Below are 23,702 nucleotides of genomic sequence, written 5' to 3'. Positions count from 1 at the left end.
ATAAACTCATGTGTTTAACTCAGGTTAAACAGTCAGTCATTTTCTACCCCTTCTTCCATAGTGGGTCGCGGGGAAGCTGGTGCCTCCAGCAGTCTGTGGGTGAGAAACGGGGTTCACCCTGGACAGGTCGCCAGTCCATCACAGGGCAACACACAAACAACCAAGCACACACACTCATCACACCCCTAAGAGCAATTTAGAGAGACCAGTTTACCTAACAGTCATGTTTTTGGGATGATCCAGATGATCCACATAGCCCTGTCTTTCAGTGTTTAACCCTTTCTCTCTCCTAGACATGGCTACTGACTGAGCTTCTACTGTAACTAACTCTATGTTCTCTCTTTCAGACTCTAACCTTGAAAACTGGATCAGAGTTTATCTGTTCTTTCTTTCTAGATGAAACGACTAAAGGAGCTACATCCATTAACATTTACTTTTCCTTCCCATAGAAAGTACTCCTGGATCAGTGCTTCTTTGGTCTCTTTGTGTCTCTGCTCTGTTCTCTCAAACCTCCAGTCGGTCGTGGCAGATGGCCGCTCACACTGAGCCTGGTTCTGGTTCTGCTGGAGGTTTCTTCCTGTTAAAAGGGAGTTTTTCCTCTCCACTGTCGCTACATGCATGCTCAGTATGAGGGATTGCTGCAAAGTCAACACCAGTGACTGTCCACTGTCTCTACATGCTCATCCAGGAGGAGTGAATGCTGCAAGTCACTGACTGGATGCAATCTGCTGGGTTTCCTTAGATAGAAAAACTTTTTATCCAATTTGAATAAATAACTGAACCTGACTGAACTGTTTGATAACTCGGATGAACTAGGATGGACGTATCTGACTTGGATGAGTGCAAAGGAGTTTATTTTTCAGTGTGGAGCTTTTATCCAACGGGTTTCTGATCTTCTGTCCAACAAAAGTGTTACATTTCGACTTCATTGATGGGGAGAATCTTCATTCATGCTAACATTTAATGTACATGGAGTTTGGGGCGTTACGTTTAGCTGAGGAGCTTCTCTTTCAGGAAGCATTCAGAGAAATAAGACAACAGTGAATTCCTTCTGACAACTAAACACTCAGGCCACTGAGGTCACTGTGTGTGTGTGTGTGTGTGTGTGTGTGTGTGAGTGTGTGTGTGTGAGTTGCAGCAGGTTGCTGATCTCACCTTTTCCTTCCTGCGCCCATCTGAAGAGCTAACTTCATATCTGTAATGAGAAATGGATCAGATCCACTGTGGAGCAGGCAGCAGTGGTCCCTGAATGTGGACGAGATCATGTCATCTTTGGGAGAACTGGTTCCATGGAGGTCCGTCTCAGAACCAGTCTCAGAGCTCAGCAACTTTTCAGACAGTTTAAACCTTCTTGGACATGAAGTTTCAACATCTTGAGAGTTTCACTGAGCAGACGAGACCATCAGGGAGGCAAACATCAAGAGGAGATGGAGGCCAGCAGGTCTCCTGACTCAGATCTCTAAGGAGAGTCCAGGTTTACTTAAGATCGGCTCAGACTGTCAGAAAGGAGGTTGAGGTTTTTAGAGAAACTAAAGTTTCTCTTGAATCATCATTCCTGGAGTAATCCATCATCTGACTCTGAACCAGGGTTTGAATCCAACCAGCAGCAACAAAATCTTCTCCAGCTGATCCCAGATGCTTTCTGTTGGATCAACATGCTGATTCATTGTTTGGCCAGCAGGAGAAAACACTTCCTGGTTGGTAGAAGGTTTGTACTCTGTGGTCCAATCAGAACAGACTTAGTTCTGTTTATAATTTATAAGGTGATCAGCAGCAGGCTAGTGTTTGGGTCTTTCTGCATGCTCAGCAGCTCATTCCTCTTCTCACTTCCTGCTTTGTTCACTTTGGCTCCACATCGTCTCGGATTGTGCAGCTCACGCAGATCTCTGAAGAACTCTCAGGTAAGAAGAACTGCCCTGTCCCCTTTTATGGGTCAGAATCTACAGTCTGTGTAAGCAACGACCAGATCTGGTGTATTTATGAAGCAGCTGTGAAACATCAGCTGATGATCAAATCAAACAAGGCGATGATGCCAAACACAAAATAACATCAATAATCAGGAACATGATTTGCTCTGAATCTGTTTTCTTGTTCTGAGATCAGATCCAAAGAGTAGGTGATGGAGTCTAGTATGCTGGATAACTGCTTCCTTCTTTTAGAGGTGATGAACCATCGACCATTGAAGCATTGTCATGTTTCAGATGTTTAGATCTGCGTAGCTCCAAAAAGATGCGACATTTCTTTAAAATAGAGTCTGTGGGGGGAAGAATAGAGCCCTGTGGTATTTCTCGCTCAGCCTGGTTAAACAACCAGACTCGTGGCTTTTCACGTTCTAGTTGAAAAGCAGAGAGAAGGTGGAGGTTCACAGGTTTGGTTGTCCATCACGAGAACTTCAAACAGCTTCTTTACTTTCATAATGAGGCAGTGAAAGAGGCTAGATCCTCTTATTTCAGTCATCTCATCCTGTCCTGGCTATTATTCAACAGTTTTGCATCTCCTCCACCTCAGCATGCTGTGTTACTTTGACGATGACTGCAAGACATCTCCATCATTTTGTGAATAAGGTCGTGGACCCCGAGTTCCTCTACTCATGTTGATGGTCCTCAGAGCCTGGAGTCATTTGTTATTTAACAATCACACTTGATGAGTTTGATACATTTCCTGGTAAAATGAAACCGTCACTGTGTTCCTTACCGTGCAGGTATCTCAACATGCTGAGATACCTGCACTACTAGAGAAACCTAATCTTGAGCTTTCTTCAGCTTTCTTAGTAGTTATCGGACGATTTCATAACTGCCTTTTATAAAAAGTTGTAGAAAGTCAGTTCAGAGCTCAGCTATGTAAGACCCTTTTCAGACAGGCTTTCCACTGCAAGTTACATGGCTTATTAAAAAAATCAAATTACAGCAGCAATTTCCATTAGTTTCCTTTTATTATTAGTGACTTGGCCCATTTAAAACAAAAAAGAAACTAATCTTGTTGCTCATGAGATGTGTAATATGTTATAGGAGAGAATGCTGCTCTGGAAAATGAGACGTAAACACCTTTCAGACATAACATTTTGTTCACATTAAAACATTCAAATTTTCAACAATAACGTTTGCTGAGTTGGTGATACATTGTACATTCCTGTAACTCTTTGTAAAATATCTAATCTGACTTGAATTTGACCTTATTTGTCATGTCTGTCCTCCCTTGTCCAATGGCTGTACACAGGTTGATGGCTCCATCTGCTTCTTACTTTGACTTTATGCGCATCAGCTGGTCCAAATGTGTCATTTCAAGACGATTTCTGGATGCTGTTTTAAAATGATTTAATAAACTAAAGCCACATTTTTCCCTTTGAAAACCCATTTGCTCCTTTGGCTTCGCTACAAGTTTTGCAGAGCAGACCTTTCTCACTCGAAAAATAAAAAGTCTCATCCAGCTCACCATTTGTTCTTCTGTTTGCAGATACTCCGACAGCCAGTCCATTTTAAAAGAACCGCATTTCTTTTTTACTTTGGCTTGGTGAGTGGATGTGTCAATGCCAATGTCAATGTTTGTTTCGCCATGATAAGGGGTCAGCCTTTGTGTCTCCGCCGCACTGTTGTGAACCGAGCTAACCTGCAGAGCACCACGGCGCGAATGGGCGCATACGCAAGCACTATCAATGCTATGATTGGCTGTGTAAATGAACCATTCTGTATCATGGCTGGACATCTGTCACACACTCAGTTATTTTGCAAAAAGATACAGAAAAAGTGTTATTGGTCTAATTAATATACAGTTTATGGTGAATTTTATTTTTTGTGCTCTGACAATGTGTGAGCAGTGCGTGATTGCGCAGATGCGCAGCTTAGAGGGAACATCGTCCACAATGATTATACATGCAGTGCGGCATTCGATACCATTGACCATAACATTTTCAACAATAGGCTGAGGATTTTAGCTGGTATCTCTGGTTATGCACTAGATTGGTTTACTTCTGACCTTTATCTGGAAGGACTTTTTCTGTCATGGCAAACAAGTTTACTTCTAAGATTGCCTCTCTAACCTGTGGGGTTCCACAGGGGTCGGTTCTGGATCCATTATTCTCGTACTCGTCGTCTTCTGCTTATCTGGGACCGGGTCGCAGGGGCAGCAGACTCAGCAGAGATACCCAGACGTCCCTCTCCCCAGACACCTCCTCCAGTTCCTCTGGGTGGAGCCCAAGGCGTTCCCAGGCCAGCCGAGAGACATAGTCCCTCCAGCGTGTCCTGGCCCGTCCCCTGGGCCTCCTCCCGGTGGGACGTGTCTGGAACACCTCCCGAGGAAGGCGTCCAGGAGGCATCCGGTATAGATGCCCGAGCCACCTCAACTGGCTCCTCTCGATGTGGAGGAGCAGCGGTTCTACTCCAAGCCCCTCCCGGATGGCCGAGCTCCTCACCCTATCTCTAAGGGAGTGCCCGGCCACCCTACGGAGGAAGCTCATTTCAGCCGCTTGTATCCGTGATCTCGTTCTTTCGGTCATGACCCAAAGATCATGGCCATAGATGAGGGTAGGAACGTAGACAGACCGGTAAATTGAGAGCTTCGCTTTTCGGCTCAGCTCTCTCACCACAACGGACCGGCACAATGCCCCCATTACTGCGGCAGCCGCACCGATCCATCTGTCGATCTCCCGCTCCATTCTTCCGACAGGGACGCCAAGAAGGCCGGGTACTCCGCACTACTGCTCGGCCCGTAGGCCAAAACGACAGTCGGGGACCTGTCCCCAACCCAAAGGTGCAGGGATGTGACCCTCTCATCCACTGGGTTAAACCGCAACACGAGACGGCTGAGCTGGGGGCGAGCCCGACTATTTCTAGTCGATATCTCTCGACCTCCCGCACAGACTCAGGCTCCTTCCTCCACAGCAAGGTGACATTCCACGTCTCTAGAGCCAGCCTAAGCATCCGGGGATCGGGCCGCCGAGAATCCTCTTTGCACCGGTCCCTCATGATTCCCCCTGCAGGTGATGGGCCCACTGGGAGATGGCCTTTCATCTCTCATTCGGGCTTGGCCCGGCCGGGTCCGGCGAGGAGCAACCCAGCCACCAGGCGCTCTCCGACGAGTCCCGACCCCAGGCCTGGCTCCAGGGTGGGACCCCGGCTCCACTGTAATGGTGTAATATTGGACTCCTCTCTGGCCTCTGAATCTAAAATCTTAGTCTCATTCCTGTTTCTTTCATTTAAGGGACATTTCTAAACTGATATATGGTCTCTTCAGCTGAATGGAAAGAATAATCCATGCATTTGTATCATCACGTTTATATTACTGTAATGAGCTGTTAACTGGTTTGGATAAATCTTTCCTTTCACACTTCCAAGCCATATAAAATGCTGCAGCCAGATCACTGACATTGTAGACGGACCAGTCTATCTCTACAGCTACGTTTAGTTGACTCTGTGTTCTAGGGCTGGACTGGGACCAAAAAATGGCCCTGCCAATTTTGGTCATGGCAGCCCACCATGATTAGTAATGTGATATGCGGAGACACATGACATACAATAGGATATATGCACACATTGTGTTGTGTTTAAAAATAAAGCACAGTAGCCTACATGGAAGAATTACTATGTTAAAAATGTCCAACAGAGACAAAATATCCATGTTGAAAAACATGGTGGCACATTAAGGGATGAAAACAGAGAATGTAGAACACATCACCCCATCACCCTGCATCTATTCAATTCAATTTTATTAATAACGTGGCAATTCACATCTGAAGCTTGGCTGGGTAAACTATTCGGTACACAATGTTCATCGATCTTAGCTGTTGTTTCACCCGGTCGAAGTCTCTCCTCCGCCGGTGAAGCTCTGCCGAAAGATCCGGGAAAAACAGGATATTTTTAGCTATAACCTAAGCTTTATCAAAAAGGAAAGTTTTAAGCCTAGCCTTAAAAGTAGACAGGGTGTCTGCCTCACGGACTAAAACTGGGAGCTGGTTCCACAGGAGAGGAACCTGATAACTAAAGGATCTGCCTCCCATTCTACTTCTAGAGACATCTCAGATAATAGATGTTAAAATACTGCTAGTTTATATATTAATGAATGACAGATTTGCTGTCAGTGTATCAACCTCCCAGACCACTCAGGTATTCTGGTTCCGGTCTTCTCTGAATCCCCAGAACCAGTACCTAAAATGGAGAAGAATGTACAAGTGGATTGAATGTATTTGACTTGATATCCATCTGTTTTCATTCTATCGAATTGACTTGAGACAGCATGTTGTGATATGGAGTTTAGACGAAAATTCAGAATGAAAGACTCACCGCCTCCACCTTCCAATGACTCTTCTGTGCGTCACCCGGCCTTCCAATCAGCATCCTGTCCACCTGATTCTCCGTCCAATCACCTTCCGATGCCTTGTTTTTAAAAGACCTTCAGCTGTGTTAATCCTCGCTTTTCAGCTGAGCTCATCCCTCCTCCACCCCACCTCCACCATCTTCCTGCCCATCTCCACCCGGCTTCCTCGCTCCCTGGCCGCCAATCCACCACCAGTGTCGGATCGGGGGGAAGACATCTCTAAATCTAAACCTTACAAATGTTCATCTTAACTCATGTCATTCTCAGCATTCATGTCTTCCTCCCAGGTCCGAGCGCCAAAGAAATAACCATGTAATTTCACACCATTAAAACTTTTCTAATTGCCATCCCTTTTCTTTGTGAGTCTTTTCATATTGAAATATATATCACAACCTATATATAAATAAATATATAGTATATTATATTATACATTATATAATAACTATATGAATAAACTGAGTTGAAATTCCCAGAAGACTGAAAGTACTGAAACTCTGAGTTCTTTAAATCAAGGTTAAAACCCCATTTGTTTAGGGGTTGATTGGTTATGGCACTGAACTAAGCTCACGTCATTTGGTGAGCTCCTGACGATACATCGATAAAATCCTGAGTATATTCCTGGAACTGCACTAACAGTGACAACTCTTGACTGCAGCGAGTTGTTATTATTATCTACCAACGACAATATGCTGACAAAGCGCGGAACAAATCTAAAACATTTTTCTCCAGACAAGGAGGACAACTTCTCAGAAGCTAGCAGCCCAGCTAACTCAACCGATGTAGCTAGCCCTGTGCTTACACAAGGAGGATGCTAGTGAAGTCCAGAACTTGGATGCGATACACATTCTTGAGGGGATCAGAAAAGACTTTTCCACAAAGATAGATGAGGTCTTGGAGGCCATCCAAGACATTTAAAGAGATGTGTTTGACTTCTCAGCTCGCATGGATGAGGTTGAAGGACGTATTAGCAACATGGAAGACACAGTGAATGCAGAGAAAGGCAAGGCTGCTCCATTGGATAAACAAGTGGCTTACCTTATGGTCCAACTAAATGAGCTTGATAACACTCTTGTCGGTCCAACTTGCGATTAATTAATGTGCCCGGGAAAATTGAAGGGAGTGAGACAGTTGCTTTCTTGGAGAAGTGGCTTCCTGAAGCCCTGGGTCCAATGACATTTCCAATGCCTATTCTCATTGAAAACGCACAACCGGGACGGTGAAACACTCCAAGAGTCCTCATCGTGAAATTTCTAAACCTTCAGGACAAGATCTGAGCAAAGGCCAAAGGCAAGGTTGTTTGTGGCAATAAAGAAGTCCTGTTTTTCCCGGATCTTTCAGTGGAGCTTCACCAGTGGAGGAGAGGCTTCGACCGGGTGAAAAACAGCTAAGATCGATGAACATTCGGTACCACCTGCAGTGGGAACGTAGCCATATGTACCATCTCAGATATTATTAGATTAAGATGACTTCAAATAATAGTTTTAAATTTACTTCTTTGAACAAAAGGGAGATGGTTAAATTGATGAAGCTAAATCAGATTATTACCAGGCTCAAGCAGCTTGCACCATCCATCGTGTTTATCTTGGAAACCCATTTAATCAGGTAGGACCTGGGCAAGGTACGGAGGAGATGACCAGGTACAGTACTGGCCTCCTCTTTTCCCTCTCGCTCTAGAGGGGTTATGTTGTTAATTCACAAGTCAGTTTATTTCCCAGTGAAAAACGCAGTTGAGGATAAAACTGGTTGATTTTTGGTGGTGGAAGGTACTATCCCGGGAGAAAATATTAATTTGGTTCATGTCCAAGCCCAAGATAACCGTTCAGTTTTTGAGAATCTGTTTTTGTTGATGGCCACACGTCTTGGTAAGATTATTTTGGCAGGTGACATGAATTGTGCATTGGACCCAAGTTGGATCGCTCGTCGGGGAAAAATACCTCCCATTCTAAAACTAGGAAGATAAATCAGAAATATTTGAAAGATCTAAATCTCTGCGACCCGTGGAGAACCCTTAACACCAGCAAAAGGGAATTCTTGTGCTACTCAGCAGTATTTAAAACCTACTCCTGAATAGACTATTTTTCAATTTATTCACCCTTGCTACCCAGCATATCTACAGTGGCTTGTAAAAGTATTCATACACCTTGAACGTTTCCACATATTGTCACATTTCAACCACAAATAAATATATTTTATTGGAATTTAATGTGAAAAATCAACACAAAGTGGTATACAGTTGTGAAGTGGAACAAAAATTAAACATGATTTCTTTTTTTTTTTTTTACAAATAAAAAACAGAAAAGTCTGGTGTACAATAGTATTTAGCTCCCTTTACTCTGAGTGCAACTAATTGCCTTCAGAAGTTGCCTGATGATTGCTATTGACTAAGTAGGGTCCACCTGTGTGTCATCGAATCTCAGTACAAATACAGCTGCTCTGTGACGTCCTCAGAGGTTGGTTAAGAGAACATTGGGGAGCAAAAAGCATCATGAAGTCCAAGGAACAACCAGACAGGTCAGGGATAAAGTTCTGGAGAAGTTTAAAGCAGGATCAGGCTATTAAAAGATTTCCAAGCTTTGAACATCTCATGGAGCTCTGTTCAATCCATCATCTGGAAATGGAAAGAGTTTGGCACAACTGGAAACCTACCAAGACAAGGCCGTCTACCTAAACTTACAGGCCCAACAAGGAGAGCACTGGTCAGAGATGCAGCCAAGAGGCCCATGGTGACTGTGGATGAACTGCAGAGATCTGCAGCTCAGGTGGGGGAATCTGTCCACAGGACAACTATTAGTGGTGCAATGAATAAATGTGGTCTTTATGGAAGAGTGTCAAGAAGAAAGCCATTGTTAAAAGAAAACCATAAGAAATCCTGTTTGCAGTTTGCCAGAAGCCACGTTGGAGACCCAGCAAACATGGAAGAAGCTGCTTTGGTCAGACGAGACCAAAATTGAACTTTTTGGCCAAATGCAAAACGCTCTGTGTGATGGAGAACTAACACTGTACATCACTCTGAACACACCATCCCCACTGTCACATATGGTGGTGGCAGCATCATGCTCTGGGGCTGCTTCTCTTCAGCAGGTACAGAGAAGGTGGTCAGAGTTGATGGAAGATGGATGGAGCCAAATACAGGGCAATCTTAGAAGAAAACCTGTTGGAGTCTGCAGAAGACTTGAGACTGGGGTGGAGGTTGACCTTCCAGCAGGACAACGACCCTGAACATGAAGCCATGGCTACAATGGAATGGTTTAGACAAAAAATATTCATGTGTTAGAATGGCCCAGTCAAAGTCCAGACCTAAACCTGCTTCTGCAGGCCTCAGAGGAAAAAGTAAGCAACTCTTACACCTTCATTTCCCCGTTCATGAATGAAAATACCGGATACACAGACAGCATTTCATTCGTACTTATCTTTGCTTATGATCGATGATCGTATGGCTTCCTTGGATCCAGTTGAAGAGTTTATGTCTGTTTGCCAGCAAAGAGACATCAGCGCGCTGAGCCTCCCCTGACCGGTCCCACTAGAGGCTGTGTGGAAAGAGATTGGCTTGTTGGAGAGAGGGTGCTCTTATTCAGACAGAGGCATCATGGGAAGTCCGCTGTTACCCCCAATTCCTAAGTTGTGCCGGAAGTAGGTTAATCCAATTTATTTTGAAAAGTTCCAGAAGAGTTTGTACTGGAGTTTAATGTTGAAATCCATGGCTTTGGGTCCCAACACTGTCTCAGTCGTTGTGTCCTTGGGCAAGGCACTTCACCAGCCTTGCCTGCTGATGGTGGTCAGAGGGCCCGAGGCGCTGATTGTATGGCAGCTTTCCTTCTGTCAGTCTGCCCCAGGGCAGCTGTAGCTACAAAGCAGCTCACCACTATCAGTGGATGAATGGGTGGATGAATGGGTGTAGTATAGGGCGCTTTGAGGTCCTCACACTAGATAAAGAGCTATATAAGTGCAGACCATTTAGCATTTACCATAAGAAAATCTAAATAATTAGAAAAATGGGGTGCACGGTGGTGCAGTTTGTAGCCCTGTAGCCTTGGAACAAAAAGGTCCTGGGTTTGAATCCCAGTCTGGTTTCTTTTTGCATGTAGGTTGCATGTTCTCCCCGTGCATGAGTGAGTTTCTTCGGGTACTTTGGCTTCCTCTCAGAGTCCAAAAACATGAATGTTAGGTTATCTGGTCTCTCTAGACTGTTCTTAGGTATGAATGTGTGTGCCTGGTTGTTAGTTCTGTGTGTCTCTGTGTTGCCCTGCGATGGACTGGCGACCTGTCCAAGGTGCCTCTCGCCCATAGACTGCTGGAGATAGGCACCGGCTCCCCCGCAACCCTGCATATATGGATGGATGAATGGATGTTCAATGATCTCTCAGGTCAGTCAGAACCTTTGTTTCAGCTGCATATTAAACAGGTTGGATCCAATCTCATCACTTTGTCCTGAGCCCTGTGTACTGATCCAGCTGATGAATCTGTTTTAACCAGTTGATGCAGCAGCTTTTAGTGATGGTTTCTGCTAACTGACCTGCTATTCCCTCCTGGTTCCCAGCAGAGACCTTTCTGATCAAGTTGGACCTCTGTAGATGCTGGTTTCTGTTTCCTGTGACCGCAGAGATCTTCTAGCAGCTGAAACAGCAGTGAAGCTTTAATAAACGGCTCTGCTGTTTTATTCTGAGACCCGCTGCTTTTAGGTCTGCAGAGCTTCTATGTCTGTGCTGTGGTTCTTCACCACCGACTGAATTTGGATTCTGAGAGCCTCCTTCTTCCACCTACTGCAAGCTCTGCTCAAATAATTCCATCGAACATGAGAAACGTTCACCATTTCCTTCAACACCATCATCTCACACTGAAGAATAGAGATCCAACCTTCAATTTTGGGAGATTTATTCAGTGTGAAAAAAAATCTCATATTAATAAATAATTTGGACTAAATCAGTGGTGTCACATTTATTTGCCCCTCTAATTATTCTTGTAAATAAATCTAATCTGAACATGTTTTCAATTCCTTCTTCCCCTTTAAGGTTGAGCTTTTGTTATGACTTCCTGTTTTCCTGGGCTTATATGTGGCTGACACCCACTCTTCAATAAGGGAACCTCAACTGAAATCCAACTTTATTTCTAAATCAAATTCAAGACAACGAAGGGCTCAGATAAAAAGTAAGTACATAACTATAGTTGTATGCAGTGATGATCACAGTACTGTGCAAAATATCAAGTTCTAAAACTGACCATGCAATGTTAATTGAAAGAAATAAAGAAAATAAAATGTAATAAAGCACAAAGCTGGAGATCAGGGGCTGCCATCCAATGACAGTCACCTCTGGTTTGGAACCTGCTCTCTGGGTCTTCTAGAAGAAGCTGTTTTGCCGACCTAGGCGTCCTGACCGTGCAGTAAGTCAAAGGTATTGAGGTCCCAGGCCGTATGGACATTTAGGCCGTGCTTTGAACCTTGCTCTGGACCTTGCGCTGGTCCATGCTCTGGGTCATGTGCTTGGCCGTGCGCAGTACCAAACTGCTACTGATTATATAAAAGCAAGAATCACTCCCGCCAGATATTTAAAAGAGACGTAACCTTTGACCTTACCTAAAAATAGCTGAGCTCATCTGTTTATCAAATTTTAAATCACTGTCAAAGATGGGAGAACATAAAATTCAGATAATCCCGGAATGTGTAGAGATTCAAGATGGCTGGAATAAAACCGCTCCTGGCCCAAACTGTCCATATTGGCTCCAATTCAATTCAATTCAGTTTATTTATATAGTGCCAATTCACACCACATCAAAATCAGAATCAGCTTTATTGCCAAGTTCATACATACAAATAAGGAATTTGACTCCGGTACACTTTGCTCTTTGTTTTTGTATTACAGAATAAACATATTTACAATGTACACATATATAATAAAAAGGTGCATTTGCAACATCTGTATGCTGTTGTTTTGTACTCTATTAAATGTTCATCAGAGAAACATCCTGGGGGAAGAAACTGTCTCTGTGGCGGCTGGTTTTAGTAAACAGTGCTCTGTAGCGCCACCTGAAGGTAAAACTCTGAACAGTTTATGTGCAGGGTGTGTGGGGTCTGCAGAGATTTTAGCAGCTCTTTTCTTGACCCTTGACCTGTATAAGTCCTGGATGGAGGGAAGGTCAGCCCTGATTATTCGTTGCAGTCTGGACCTGTCCTGTTTTGTGGATGATCCAAACCACACTGAGATGGATGAAGACAGGACAGACTGAATGATGGCAGTGTAGAAGATGACCAACAGCTCCTGTGGAAGGTTGAACTTCTTGAGTTGCCTCAGGAAGTACAGTCTCTGCTGGACCTTCTTCTGAACATTGTCTATGTGTGAAGACCATCTCAGGTCCTCAGAGATGGTGGTTCCTAAGAACCTGAAGTGGTCCACGGCCGATACAGTGTTGTTGAAGATGGTGAGGGGGGTGTATGGGGGTGGTGTTCTCCAAAAGTCCACCACCATTTCCACAGTCTTGAGTGGGTTGAGTTTCAGGTAGTTCTGACAACACCAGTGTACCAGCCGATCCACCTGCTGTCTGTATGCAGACTCATCACCGTCCTGGATCAGTCCAATGACAGTGGTGTCGTCTGCAAACTTAAGGAGTTTCACGGACGAGTCCGATGAGGTGCAGTCATTTGTGTACAGAGAGAAGAGGAGTGGGGATAGAACACACCCCTGGGGGGCACCAGTACTTATTGATCTGGATCAGGAGAAGATGCTCCCCAGTCTCACCTGCTGCTGTCGGTCCGTCAGGAAGCTGTTGATCCACTGACAGGTGGAGGCTGGGACGTTGAGCTGGGTGAGCTTCTGGTGGAGGATGTCTGGTATGATGGTGTTGAAGGTGGAGCTGAAGTCTACAAACAGGATCCTGGCGTACGTCCCTGGGTGGTCGAGGTGTTGCAGGATGAAGTGTAGACCTAAGTTAACAGCATCATCTGCTGACCTGTTTGCTCGGTAAGCAAACTGCAGGGGGTCCAGCAGGGGGCCTGTGATGTTTTTCAGGTGCTTCAACACCAGCTGCTCAAAGGATTTCATGACCACAGACGTCAGGACTACAGGCCTGTAGTCATTTAATCCTACGATGGTGGGTTTCTTGGGTACCGGGATGATGGTGGATCGTTTGAGGCAGGAGGGGACCTCACATTTCTCCAGTGATTTGTTGAAGATCCTTGTGAAGATCGGAGCAAGTTGATTTGATCAGGCTTTCAGACATGATGGGGAGACGTTATCAGGTGGAGGGTTGGTTACTTTATGGGAGGAATTTGTTCCTGAATGGGATGTAGAGGAGATGGTTTGAGGTGTGAATGGCTTCTTGTCATGTCTGCAGTAGAAGCCATTCAGACGGTTGGCCAGGAGACGACTCTGTTCAGGATGGGTGGAGGGGCTCCTATAGGCAGTCAGGTTTCTCAGACCAGTCCATACAGCTGAAGTGTCACCAGTAGAAAGGATGTTCTTCAGCTTCTCATTGTAGCTTCTCTTGGCTGCTTTGATCTCCTTTATTAGTTTGTTCCTGGCCTGCCTGTACCGCGCCCAATCTCCACTGCTGTGAGCTTCTTCCTTTTCCCTGCGCAGATTCCTGAGGTGTGGAGTAAACCATGGCTTGTTGTTCCCAAAGGTGCAGAAGGTCTTGGTCTGCACACACATGTCCTCACAGAAACTGATGTATGATGTCACCACATCAGTTAGTTGGTTTAGGTCAGTGGCTGAGGTTTCAAAAACAGTCCAGTCTGTACATTCAAAGCAGGCCTGTAGCATCTGCTTTGATTCCTCAGTCCACTTCTTAACAGTGTGAACCTTGGGTTTGGAAGCTCTTAGTCTCTGTCTGTAGGTTGGGATGAGGTGGATTAGATAATGATCTGAAAAACCCAGAACAGCCCTGGTAACAGCATGATATGAGTCCTTTAAAGCTGTGTAACAATGGTCCAGTGTGTTTTTATCTCTGGTGGGACACTTAATATGCTGTCTGTATTTGGGGAGTTCATTGGAGAGGTTTGCTCTGTTAAAATCTCCCAGTATTATGATGAAAGAGTCCGTGTATTTTTTCTCCACGTCTGTAATCATCTCAGCAAGATGTTTTTCAGCAGCAGAAGTTCAGCCATGAGGTGGAAAATATGAGCCGATTATTATAAACGAGGAAAACTCTCTCAGTGAATAAAATGGTTTACAGATTATGGAAAATGACTCCAGATCAGGACTACATGTTTCTCCAGCACTTTTACGTCTCTGCACCAACCTTCATTTATATAAAAGCAGATTCCGCCTCCTCGCCTCTTCCCCGATAGCTCCACGTTGCGATCCGCTCTGAGCAGCTGGAAGTCCGGCATCAGCAGTGCTCGGTCCGGGATGTTTCCACTCAGCCATGTCTCGGTGAAGCAGAGAACCGCTGATCCACGGAGGTCCGTGTTTTTACCGGTGAGTAGAAGCAGCTCGTCCATCTTGTTACTTAGAGAGCGGACATTTGCCAGGTGGATTGAAGGCAGTGGTGTGCGAAGTCCTCTTTCGCGGAGCTTTACCAGCACGCCAGCACGCTTTCCCCTTCGACGCTTTCGCCCCAGTATCACAGTGTGCCGCAGCTCCGCTTGCCAGGAGCTCAGTGAACCTCGGATCGATGAAAGACGGTGAAAAAATCCCAAGAGAGGACTCTCTGATGTTGAGAAGTTCCTCTCTGCTGAATGAGACCACAGAACTGTGGCCCGAAAAACATAAAAACACACAAAATACAAAAACAAAGAGAGAGCGAAGCTCCGAGGCTGCCATCGTCGGCGCCATCTTGGTGGTGTTCATGTCGTCTCAAGACACTTCACAAAAGTCAGGTACATACAGGGGTTGTCCTCTGGCCTCCTTGGCGAAAGGGAAAAATATGATCTGACCGTCAGCAGTTGACTGGAAGAAAACAAGGCGGCGATCCGTCTCCTTGAAACCTCTGTGAGGTTTTTCTTCTGTTACGTTTTAAACCCACGTCTTCGATTGGCAAATTGAAATTTCTGGCCTTCTTATTCCAGAAACCTCTTTCATGAATTTTTCTTTTTCGTTGGCCAACGAGGAGAATAAATGAAATCCACGTGGGACCTCTTCTCCAGAATGATGCACTTCAGTTGCCTGTCCAGTTTCCAGCGTGAAAAGCAAAATGTGGGCAGTCTCATAGTCCGTTTATATAGTTCAGTGGGGCATCGGAACTGGGACGCCCCGTCTTATCAGCCGCAGTGGCCGCTGGGATTTGTAGGACAGACTATCCTGCGGTACAAAATGGCCGATTATGTTGGAAAGGCAAAGTGGCGTCCAGCAACGTGCAAATGGTCCAATATTCAGCAAACAAGTGGTCCAACAAGACTAAATAATGTAAAATGAATAATGAAACATTATTACAAAGCTAAACACTACAACAAATCTATTATTACTGTCATCCTCTTTGTTGGAAATAATTTGTCATTCTGATGGAAACAAAACATCTGTCCAATCTAACCTTTTATGGAATGATCAGATAAAATGAAAACACAAATAATATAAAGAATTCAAACAAAATTAAATGAAGAAAATATAGGAGAATATATTTGTACACCAATATACTAGCAAAATGAAATCATGAGTTATCATCTACCCTGTGTGTGTTCGGTACACATCTACATCATTAGAATTGAATATCTAAATTGAATATCGGTAAATTTATTAGAAAACATAATCATCATGAGAGTCACTTTCAGACTCATCAGAGGAATCCAAGGGTTCCCCTTCACCTGTGAGGAGGGTCATCTGATATGACCTAGAGGTCATCAATCTATTAATTAGAGTACGCAGGCAGGGCACAGCAGATGAGGATACCTGCGAAGGTGACAAAAGAAGGTCTTGGGATAGCACTATCTGGAGGTCTCAGTTTTAATTGACTTTAACTGTAGACAATTATCACTCAACCAACTTTTAGATCTGTGGACTGACCTTAAGGAAAGTTTGGAGAGGAAAGAGGGGGAGAAAATCTCCAACCAAACACTTTACTATACGAGAACAACTAAACAACAAAGCAGAATGAAAGAATAAAGAAGACCAGCTATGTACAATATGAACAAGTGAATCAAAGATGGTTGAAAACCATGATCAGTAAAGTGATGCAATATTACCATTCAATGTTATTTATGTTTGAGAACCAAGGATTATCTTGAAGAATCTGGAAGTGAAGTTAAGTTAGTCTTGGAACTAACTTAGACAATAATTGGTATACCTTTAAACAACCATTGACAATGCAAGATCAGATAAAACCTTAGTTTAATTAAATAATATTTTAAAGAATGATTTGCTGAATAAAACCAACCTTCTGGATGACTAATCCTCAACAGTGTTTAATTAGCTGCCTTCATTTAGTTCAAAGGTATTTAAAGAAATATTACTAAGGAAATATTAAAATAATATTTATGGAAATATTATTTTGATTAAGAACCAAACCTTTCTGGATAAATGTGTATCAATGGTGTTTAATTAGCAGGCTTCATCTAGTACAAATAATATTTAAGGAAATATTTTGAATGAAGACCAACAGCCTTTCTGGACCGGATCTTTAGTGGTGTTTAAATAGTTATCACGTTTAGTAGAATAATATTTAAGGAAATATTATTTCCTAGACTGGAAACCACCAACCTTTCTGGGTAAATGATCTTCAGCTGACTCATAATGTGGGCAAGAACGTGTTCTTAGCCATCAGCGGTTGGAGCTAACAAAAGAAGCTTATAGCTGAATCATACACATACCTTTAAAATGCCACTAATAAATGGGATCCCACAGATGGAGCTGGAGGGTTTTCACTACTGGACCTGTTGGATGGAAGTAAAGGGAATTAAAATCTTGCTGTTCTACTCTATGAGGGTGTTTTTTTTGTAAGAATAAGATCCCGGAAGGCTGAAAAGTTATTATGCATCAGTATTGTTTTTGAAGTTTTAATAAAACTTACATCAAACCTGACCTGAGCAGACTTTCTGCTCTTTCTGTATTGGTGCTGAGGCTCTGCAGCAGCTGATATGGTTTAATCTGATGACTCCAAAGTGAAGCTGGATGGAGGATGTGAGTCCTGACTGACTGGAACTCATGTGACCCAAACCCACTTTGACCACTGAGACTGTGTGTTTCCTCTCCACAGAAACTGATCACAGAGAGGCAGAACGAGCTGCAGAGGCAGACCATGTTGGGTCGATCCTGGGTGATGATCCTGATGGTGATGATGGAGAGAGACAGTCAGTAACCCGAGTTTCATTATTACCAACACAACACCTCAGAGAGACTGACCCTGAGTGGTCTGACCAGCGGGTTCATCAGTGGATGAAACCTTTGTTCATGTTTAGAACCAAGAGTTTTATACAAATAATAAACAGAAAGAAAAACACAGACAGATTTATATATGTGCAGTGGTAACCATGGAAACACCATCTTAAGCAAAGCTGTCTGTAATGATTAAATGAGGTTATCAATGATTCAGATTAACTAAAAACTAAATTAAGCCTGTTAAAACTACTCAGATCAGAAGTTTTATTAAAGCCAGGTTTCAACACAAACAAGGAACCTGACTTTGGCTCCACTTTGCTCTCAGTGTACAGATAATTTACATCTAAATATACAATGTGGAGAACAAGTATTTGATACGCTGCTGATTTAGCAGGTTTTCCCTCCTCCAAAGTTTGTAGAAGTTTTAAATTTTTTATCATAGATTCTCTTCATCTGTGAGAGACAGAATCTAAAACAAAAATCCAGAAAATCACATTGTGTGATTTTTATGCAATTAATTATTATTTCATTGCATGACAAGTATTTGATCACCTAACAACCAGTAAGAATCCCAGCTCTCACAGCCCTTTCTTTAAAAAGAATGAGGTCTGATGAGACAAAAATAAAGCTTTTTGGTCTAAACTCCACTCGCCGTGTTTGGAAGAAGGATGAGGACAACCCCAAGAACACCATCCCTACCATGAAGCATGGAGGTGGAAACATCATTCTTTGGAGATGCTTTCTGCAAAGCGGACAGGACGACTGCACCGTCCTGAGGGGAGGATGGATGGGTCCATGTCTCAGGAGATCTTAGCCAACAACCTCCTTCCCTCAGTAAGAGCATTGAAGATGGGTCATAGCTGGGTCTTCCAGCAGGACAACGACCTGAAGCACACAGCCAGGGCTACTAAGGAGTGGTTCCATAAGAAGCATCTCAAGCTCCTAGAGGGGCCTAGCCAGTCTCCAAACCTGAACCCAATCGACAATCTTTGGAGGGAGCTGAAAGTCCATATTGCCCAACGACAGCCCTGAAAGCTGAAGGACCTGGAGAAGATCTCTATGGAGGACTGGTCCAAAATCCCTGCTGCAGTGTCTGCAAACCTCATCAAGAACTACAGGAAACGTCTGATATCTGGAACTGCAAACAAAGGTTTCTGCACCAAATATTAAGTTTTATTTTTCTGATGTATCAAATACTGATGTCATGAAATAAAATTAATTATTTAAAAATCACACAATGTGATTTTCTGAATATTTGTTTCAGATTCCGTCACGCACAGTTGTAAAGAACCATGATAAAAATTTAAGATTTCTACAAGCTTTGGAGGTGGAAAAACCTGCTAAATCAGCAGCGTATCAAATACTTGTTCTCCCAACTGTAAGAGATTTGGTGGGAAATAAAGTATTTTATGTAAATATGTATAAATCTGTATCATCAGACCTTGATGAGAGGTCTGAGAGAGGGGCTGAGCTGTCCACTGATCACCACCTGGTGGTGAGTTGGATCCGCTGGAAGAGGAGAAAGCCGGACAGACTTGGCAGGCGCAAGCGCATAGTGAGGGTCTGCTGGGAACGTCTGGCAGAGCCCTTGGCCAAAGATGTATTCAACTCCCACCTCCGGGAGAGCTTCGACCAGATTCCGGGGGATGTTGGAGACATAGAGTCCGAGTGGACTTCATAAGAAGTGTGACCGGAGGGTGTGTTCCAACTACAGGGGGATCACACTCCTCAGCCTCCCTGGTAAGGCCTACGCCAGGGTATTGGAGAGGAGAGTCCGACCGATAGTCGAACCTCGGCTTCAGGAGGAACAGTGTGGTTTCCGTCCTGGCCGTGGAACACTGGACCAGCTCTAAACCTTCTACAGGGTACTCGAGGGTTCATGGGCATTTGCCCAACCGGTCCACGTGTGTTTTGTGGACCTGAAGAAAGCATTCGACTGTGTCCCTCGGGATGCCCTGTGGGGGGTGCTCCAGGAGTATGGAATCGGGGGCCCTTTATTAGGGGCCATCCGGTCCCTGTACGAGCGGAGCAGGAGTTTGGTCCGCATTGCCGGCACTAAGTCGGACCTGTTCCCGGTCCATGTTGGACTCCGACAGGGCTGCCCTTTGTCACCGGTCCTGTTCATAACTTTTATGGACAGGATTTCTAGGCGCAGCCAAGGGCCGGAGGGGGTCTGGTTTGGGGACCAATGGATTTCGTCTCTTCTTTTTGCAGATGACGTGGTCCTGCTGGTCCCCTCTAGCCAAGACCTACAGCATGCGCTGGGGCGGTTCTCAGCCGAGTGTGAAGCGGCTGGGATGAAGATCAACTCCTCCAAGTCCGAGGCCATGGTTCTCGACCGGAAAAGGGTGGCTTGTCCTCTTCAGGTTGGAGGGGAGTTCCTGCCTCAAGTGGAGGAGTTTAAGTATCTCGGGGTCTTGTTCACGAGTGAGGGAAGAATGGAGCGGGGGATCGACAGACGGATCGGTGCGGCTGCCGCAGTAATGGGGGCGCTGTGCCGGTCCATTGTGGTGAAGAGAGAGCTGAGCCGAAAAGCAAAGCTCTCAATTTACTGGTCGGTGTACGTTCCTACCCTCACCTATGGCCATGAACTTTGGGTCATGACCGAAAGAACAAGATCACGGATACAAGCGGCTGAAATGAGCTTCCTCCGTAGGGTGGCCGGGCACTCCCTTAGAGATAGGGTGAGGAGCTCGGAGTAGAGCCGCTACTCCTCCACATCGAGAGGAGCCAGTTGAGGTGGCTCGGGCATCTATACCGGATGCCTCCTGGACGCCTTCCTCGGGAGGTGTTCCAGTCACGTCTCACTGGGAGGAGGCCCAGGGGACGGCCCAGGACATGCTGGAGGGACTATGTCTCTCGGCTGGCCTGGGAACGCCTTGGGTTCCCCCTGGAGGAGCTGGAGGAGGTGTCTGGAGAGAGGGACGTCTGGGCGTCTCTGCTGAGTCTGCTGCCCCCGCGACCCGGTCCCAGATAAAGAGGAAAATGACAAGTACGAGTGTATAAATCTGTTCTTACAAAAGGGAAATACAAGGTTAAATTAGTGCAAATATTCCTGGTATGGACACTCTGACTCTTAGGTGTCCATCAGAGAAACAGCCTAGGGGAAGAAACTGTCTCTGTAGCGGCTGGGTTTAGCAGACAGCACTCTGTAGCGCCACCTGAAGGTAAAAGCCTAAACAGCCTGTGTCCAGGATGTGTGGGGTCTGCAGAGATGTTAGCTTTTCCTGACCCTTGACCTGTATAAGTCCTGAATGGTGGGAAGGTCAGCCCTGATGATTCTCTCTGCAGACCTGAATGCTGGTTGTAGTCTGGACCTGTCCTGTTTGGTGGATGAACCAAACCACACTGAGATGGAGAAGACAAGACAGACTGAATGATGGCAGTGGAGAAGATGACCAGCAGCTCCTGGGGAAAGTTGTAGGCCTTCTTCTGGAGTTGCCTCAGCTGAACATTGTCTATATGTGAATAACCTAAAAGTGCTAAAAAGACCCTAAAGAAATAAAACTTTAAAGCTTAAAACCGACAAACTTCAACAAGTGAATCCAAAATGATTCAGTTAAAGTTGTGGTTTGAGTTTTTCTTTAACACTGTAAACACTACCTGGTGGACAAGTGGGGTACTGATCCATTACATGTTCTGTGTGTGACCTCTGACCCCAGCTGCAGCTGCTAATTACACCATAGTTTCTAAATTCAGCGGTGAGAGCGTAGAGCTGCTGTCCGGCAGGACCATTGGGGCCAATAGAGATTTCAGGTGGACCCACCTCCACCTGCTACTCAACAACAGGACCACCAAGTGTTACCACAGTCGCTGTGAACTTATAGAGGATGGATCACTGCGCTTCAGCAAAGTCCTGGCAGAAGACTCAGGAAACTACACGCTGGAGGTCTATGATCAACATGGAACAATAATAGAGAAGAAGGTGTTCTTTCTGCAGGTGAAAGGTGAGTCCATGACTGCTGATGATTTAAAGCAAAACACAAACTACCTCTATAAAAATGTTTGAAACATAAACAAAAACCACCAAACAATCATCTGAAACCAAAGTTCTCCACACTTCATTAAAGCCATAAGTTTACAAACTGAAATCTCCACAAAATCTAACAAACAACCACCAACCAATCTTCAGATACCAGCCCCACTGTGAGGAGCATCTCCATCATCTGCTCAGTCATCCTTCTGTTTCTCCTGCTCTTCTTCGTCACTTTCTTCATCCTGGGGAAGAGGTGGCTTCCCTGGTCCAGGACCTCAGGTGCAGCAGACAATCAGGGACAGTTGGACTCCAACTGGTGTTTTCCTCAACTTGAACATGATGTGATTAACCTATTATGTGCTATTCTTCAGGTTCCCAGGAGGAGACCCACGTCTACATGGCGATGCATGGTATCCGTGGCAACAACAACAAACAGGAGGAGGATAAGAGAGAGGAAGAACCTCTTTATGGTAAAGACACCTGTATTGGTTTAAACCTGAAGTTAACCAGTTGAACCTCCTGATGTTCCCTCTGTCCTCCACAGTTCCCTGTAATCCTGGGGTTCCTGCTGAACTGGCTGAAAACATCTATGTGTGACAACCAATCAGAGCTCTGCAGACCTCCCACCAACACTTAGCCATGATTGGCTGAGCTCTGTGAAACTTACTGTTACTCTGTTGACCAAATAATGAAAATAAATGAACCTAAAACCATTATGGCTGATGGAGGTCTAATCTGAGGTTCAGAGGTCTTTATCTTCAGGTGCGTCCCATTGTGACAGGACCAGTTTTAGGTGTTCTGGGCACTTAGATTCAAAGTGAACCAGGTACATTTCAGTTTTTCCTGTTAGGTTCTGACTCTTGATCTCCCCACAGAGCTCTCTGGAAGGTTCTGCTTCAGAGTCTGACTCCATGGATGAAGACTCAGATACTGGATCATCTCCACATTCTGTCTGGTCATGGGGTCTGAGTCTGGAACAGAACTGAAAGGTTTGGCATATATTTAACCTTAGCCTGGCCCAGTAGAAGGCTCCAGTTTTGTGGACCTCTTGTCTTGTTCTGGTACCAAAGAAAACTCACCCATCAGTCCTCAATGACTATAGACCTGTTGCCCTGACATCTCACATCATGAAGGTCCTAGAGAGACTCCTGTTGGCCCACCTGAGTAAGCAAACAATAAGCCATCAGGACCTCCTTCAGTTTGCTTATCGCTGTGGAGTTGGAGTTGAAGATGCCATCATACACCTGCTTCAACAAACCCACTGTCATCTGGACAAAGCCAGCAGCACTGTGAGGATCATGTTCTTTGATTTCTCCAGAACATTTAATACAATCCAACCTGATTTGCTTTGTCAGAAACTCCAGAAGACTCAGGTGGAGGCCTCAACAATCTTCTGGATTAAAGACTACCTGACAAACAGACCACAGTTTGTGAGACTGAAGGGTTGTGAGTCTAACCAGGTAGTCAGCAGCACAGGAGCACCATCACATCTTGAACGTGAATAAAACAAAGGAGATTATTGTAGATTTTAAGAAAAACAAGAGACACTATTTCCATCATGGGAGAAGAAGTGGAGGTGGTGGAGGAGTATAAATACCTCGGTGTTCACCTGGACAACAGACTAGAGTGGAGATGCAACTGTGAAGCCATCTACAAGAAGGGACAGAGCAGACTGTACTTCTTGAGGAAGCTTAGGTCCAGGCATGTGCACATATAGACCCCCAGTGGTGCTCAAACACTTGTCCCATCTGGTTCTGTTTCATTTTTAAATCATAATTATTTTGATGAAAAAGCCTGAATTATGAAAAGCATCAGCAGAAACATTTTGCAGGAGAGACTCTGGTAACTCTCACAATAAAGTGTTGAAAATAGAAACAGTATTTTCTAATTCCAACATCCTGGAAAAAAACTCGGCTCTCTGTAGGAAAAGTTGCCTTTAGTGAAGGAGTTGGTTTCACGGCAGCAGTTCAGGAATCATCTTCAACTGTTCATGTTTCTGTTAATTACACTCACCTGTTTTCTATGTAGTTCTTTTCTCCTCTATTGTATTTAGGTTCCTGTTTTCTGTCCCTACATTGTTGACTTGCCGTTGCTGACTCCCTGGTTCCTGTGATTCTTTCATCATACCTTCCATTAGAAGACATCCATACACCATGTGTCTGCCGATGTCTTTG

General features: G+C 44.7%; 1 protein-coding gene across 3 annotated transcripts; it reads left to right on the top strand.

Annotated features, from left to right (window-relative positions):
* The first annotated feature begins 1,348 nt into the window (after positions 1-1,348).
* On the top strand, positions 1,349-22,215 carry LOC124876693. 3 transcript variants are annotated; one of them, XM_047379660.1, is made up of 7 exons: positions 1,349-1,901; positions 3,454-3,510; positions 17,431-17,524; positions 21,215-21,499; positions 21,685-21,807; positions 21,900-21,998; positions 22,073-22,215. In XM_047379660.1, exons 1-7 carry the CDS (start codon positions 1,656-1,658, stop codon positions 22,123-22,125), a joined length of 957 nt encoding a protein of 318 aa, XP_047235616.1. In that variant the 5' UTR covers positions 1,349-1,655; the 3' UTR covers positions 22,126-22,215. The 3 variants fall into 3 exon arrangements, with proteins under 3 accessions (XP_047235616.1, XP_047235617.1, XP_047235618.1); XM_047379661.1 differs by lacking the exon at positions 3,454-3,510; XM_047379662.1 differs by lacking the exon at positions 21,685-21,807.
* Positions 22,216-23,702: the final 1,487 nt, after the last annotated feature.

This window comes from Girardinichthys multiradiatus, chromosome 11, assembly GCF_021462225.1.
Source record: "Girardinichthys multiradiatus isolate DD_20200921_A chromosome 11, DD_fGirMul_XY1, whole genome shotgun sequence".
NCBI lineage: Eukaryota > Metazoa > Chordata > Actinopteri > Cyprinodontiformes > Goodeidae > Girardinichthys > Girardinichthys multiradiatus.
The sequence above is the reverse complement of the archived record's forward strand: the minus strand, read 5'-3'. Positions and strand labels throughout refer to the sequence as shown.

Coding starts and splice junctions, on each gene's coding strand:
- LOC124876693 (XM_047379660.1), top strand. CDS start 1,656: ATGCTGATTCATTGTTTGGCCAGCAGGAGAAAACACTTCCTGGTTGGT. Junction 21,500..21,684: donor GTTCTTTCTGCAGGTGAAAG/GTGAGTCCATGA, acceptor ACCAATCTTCAG/ATACCAGCCCCACTGTGAGG. Junction 21,999..22,072: donor AGAGGAAGAACCTCTTTATG/GTAAAGACACCT, acceptor TGTCCTCCACAG/TTCCCTGTAATCCTGGGGTT.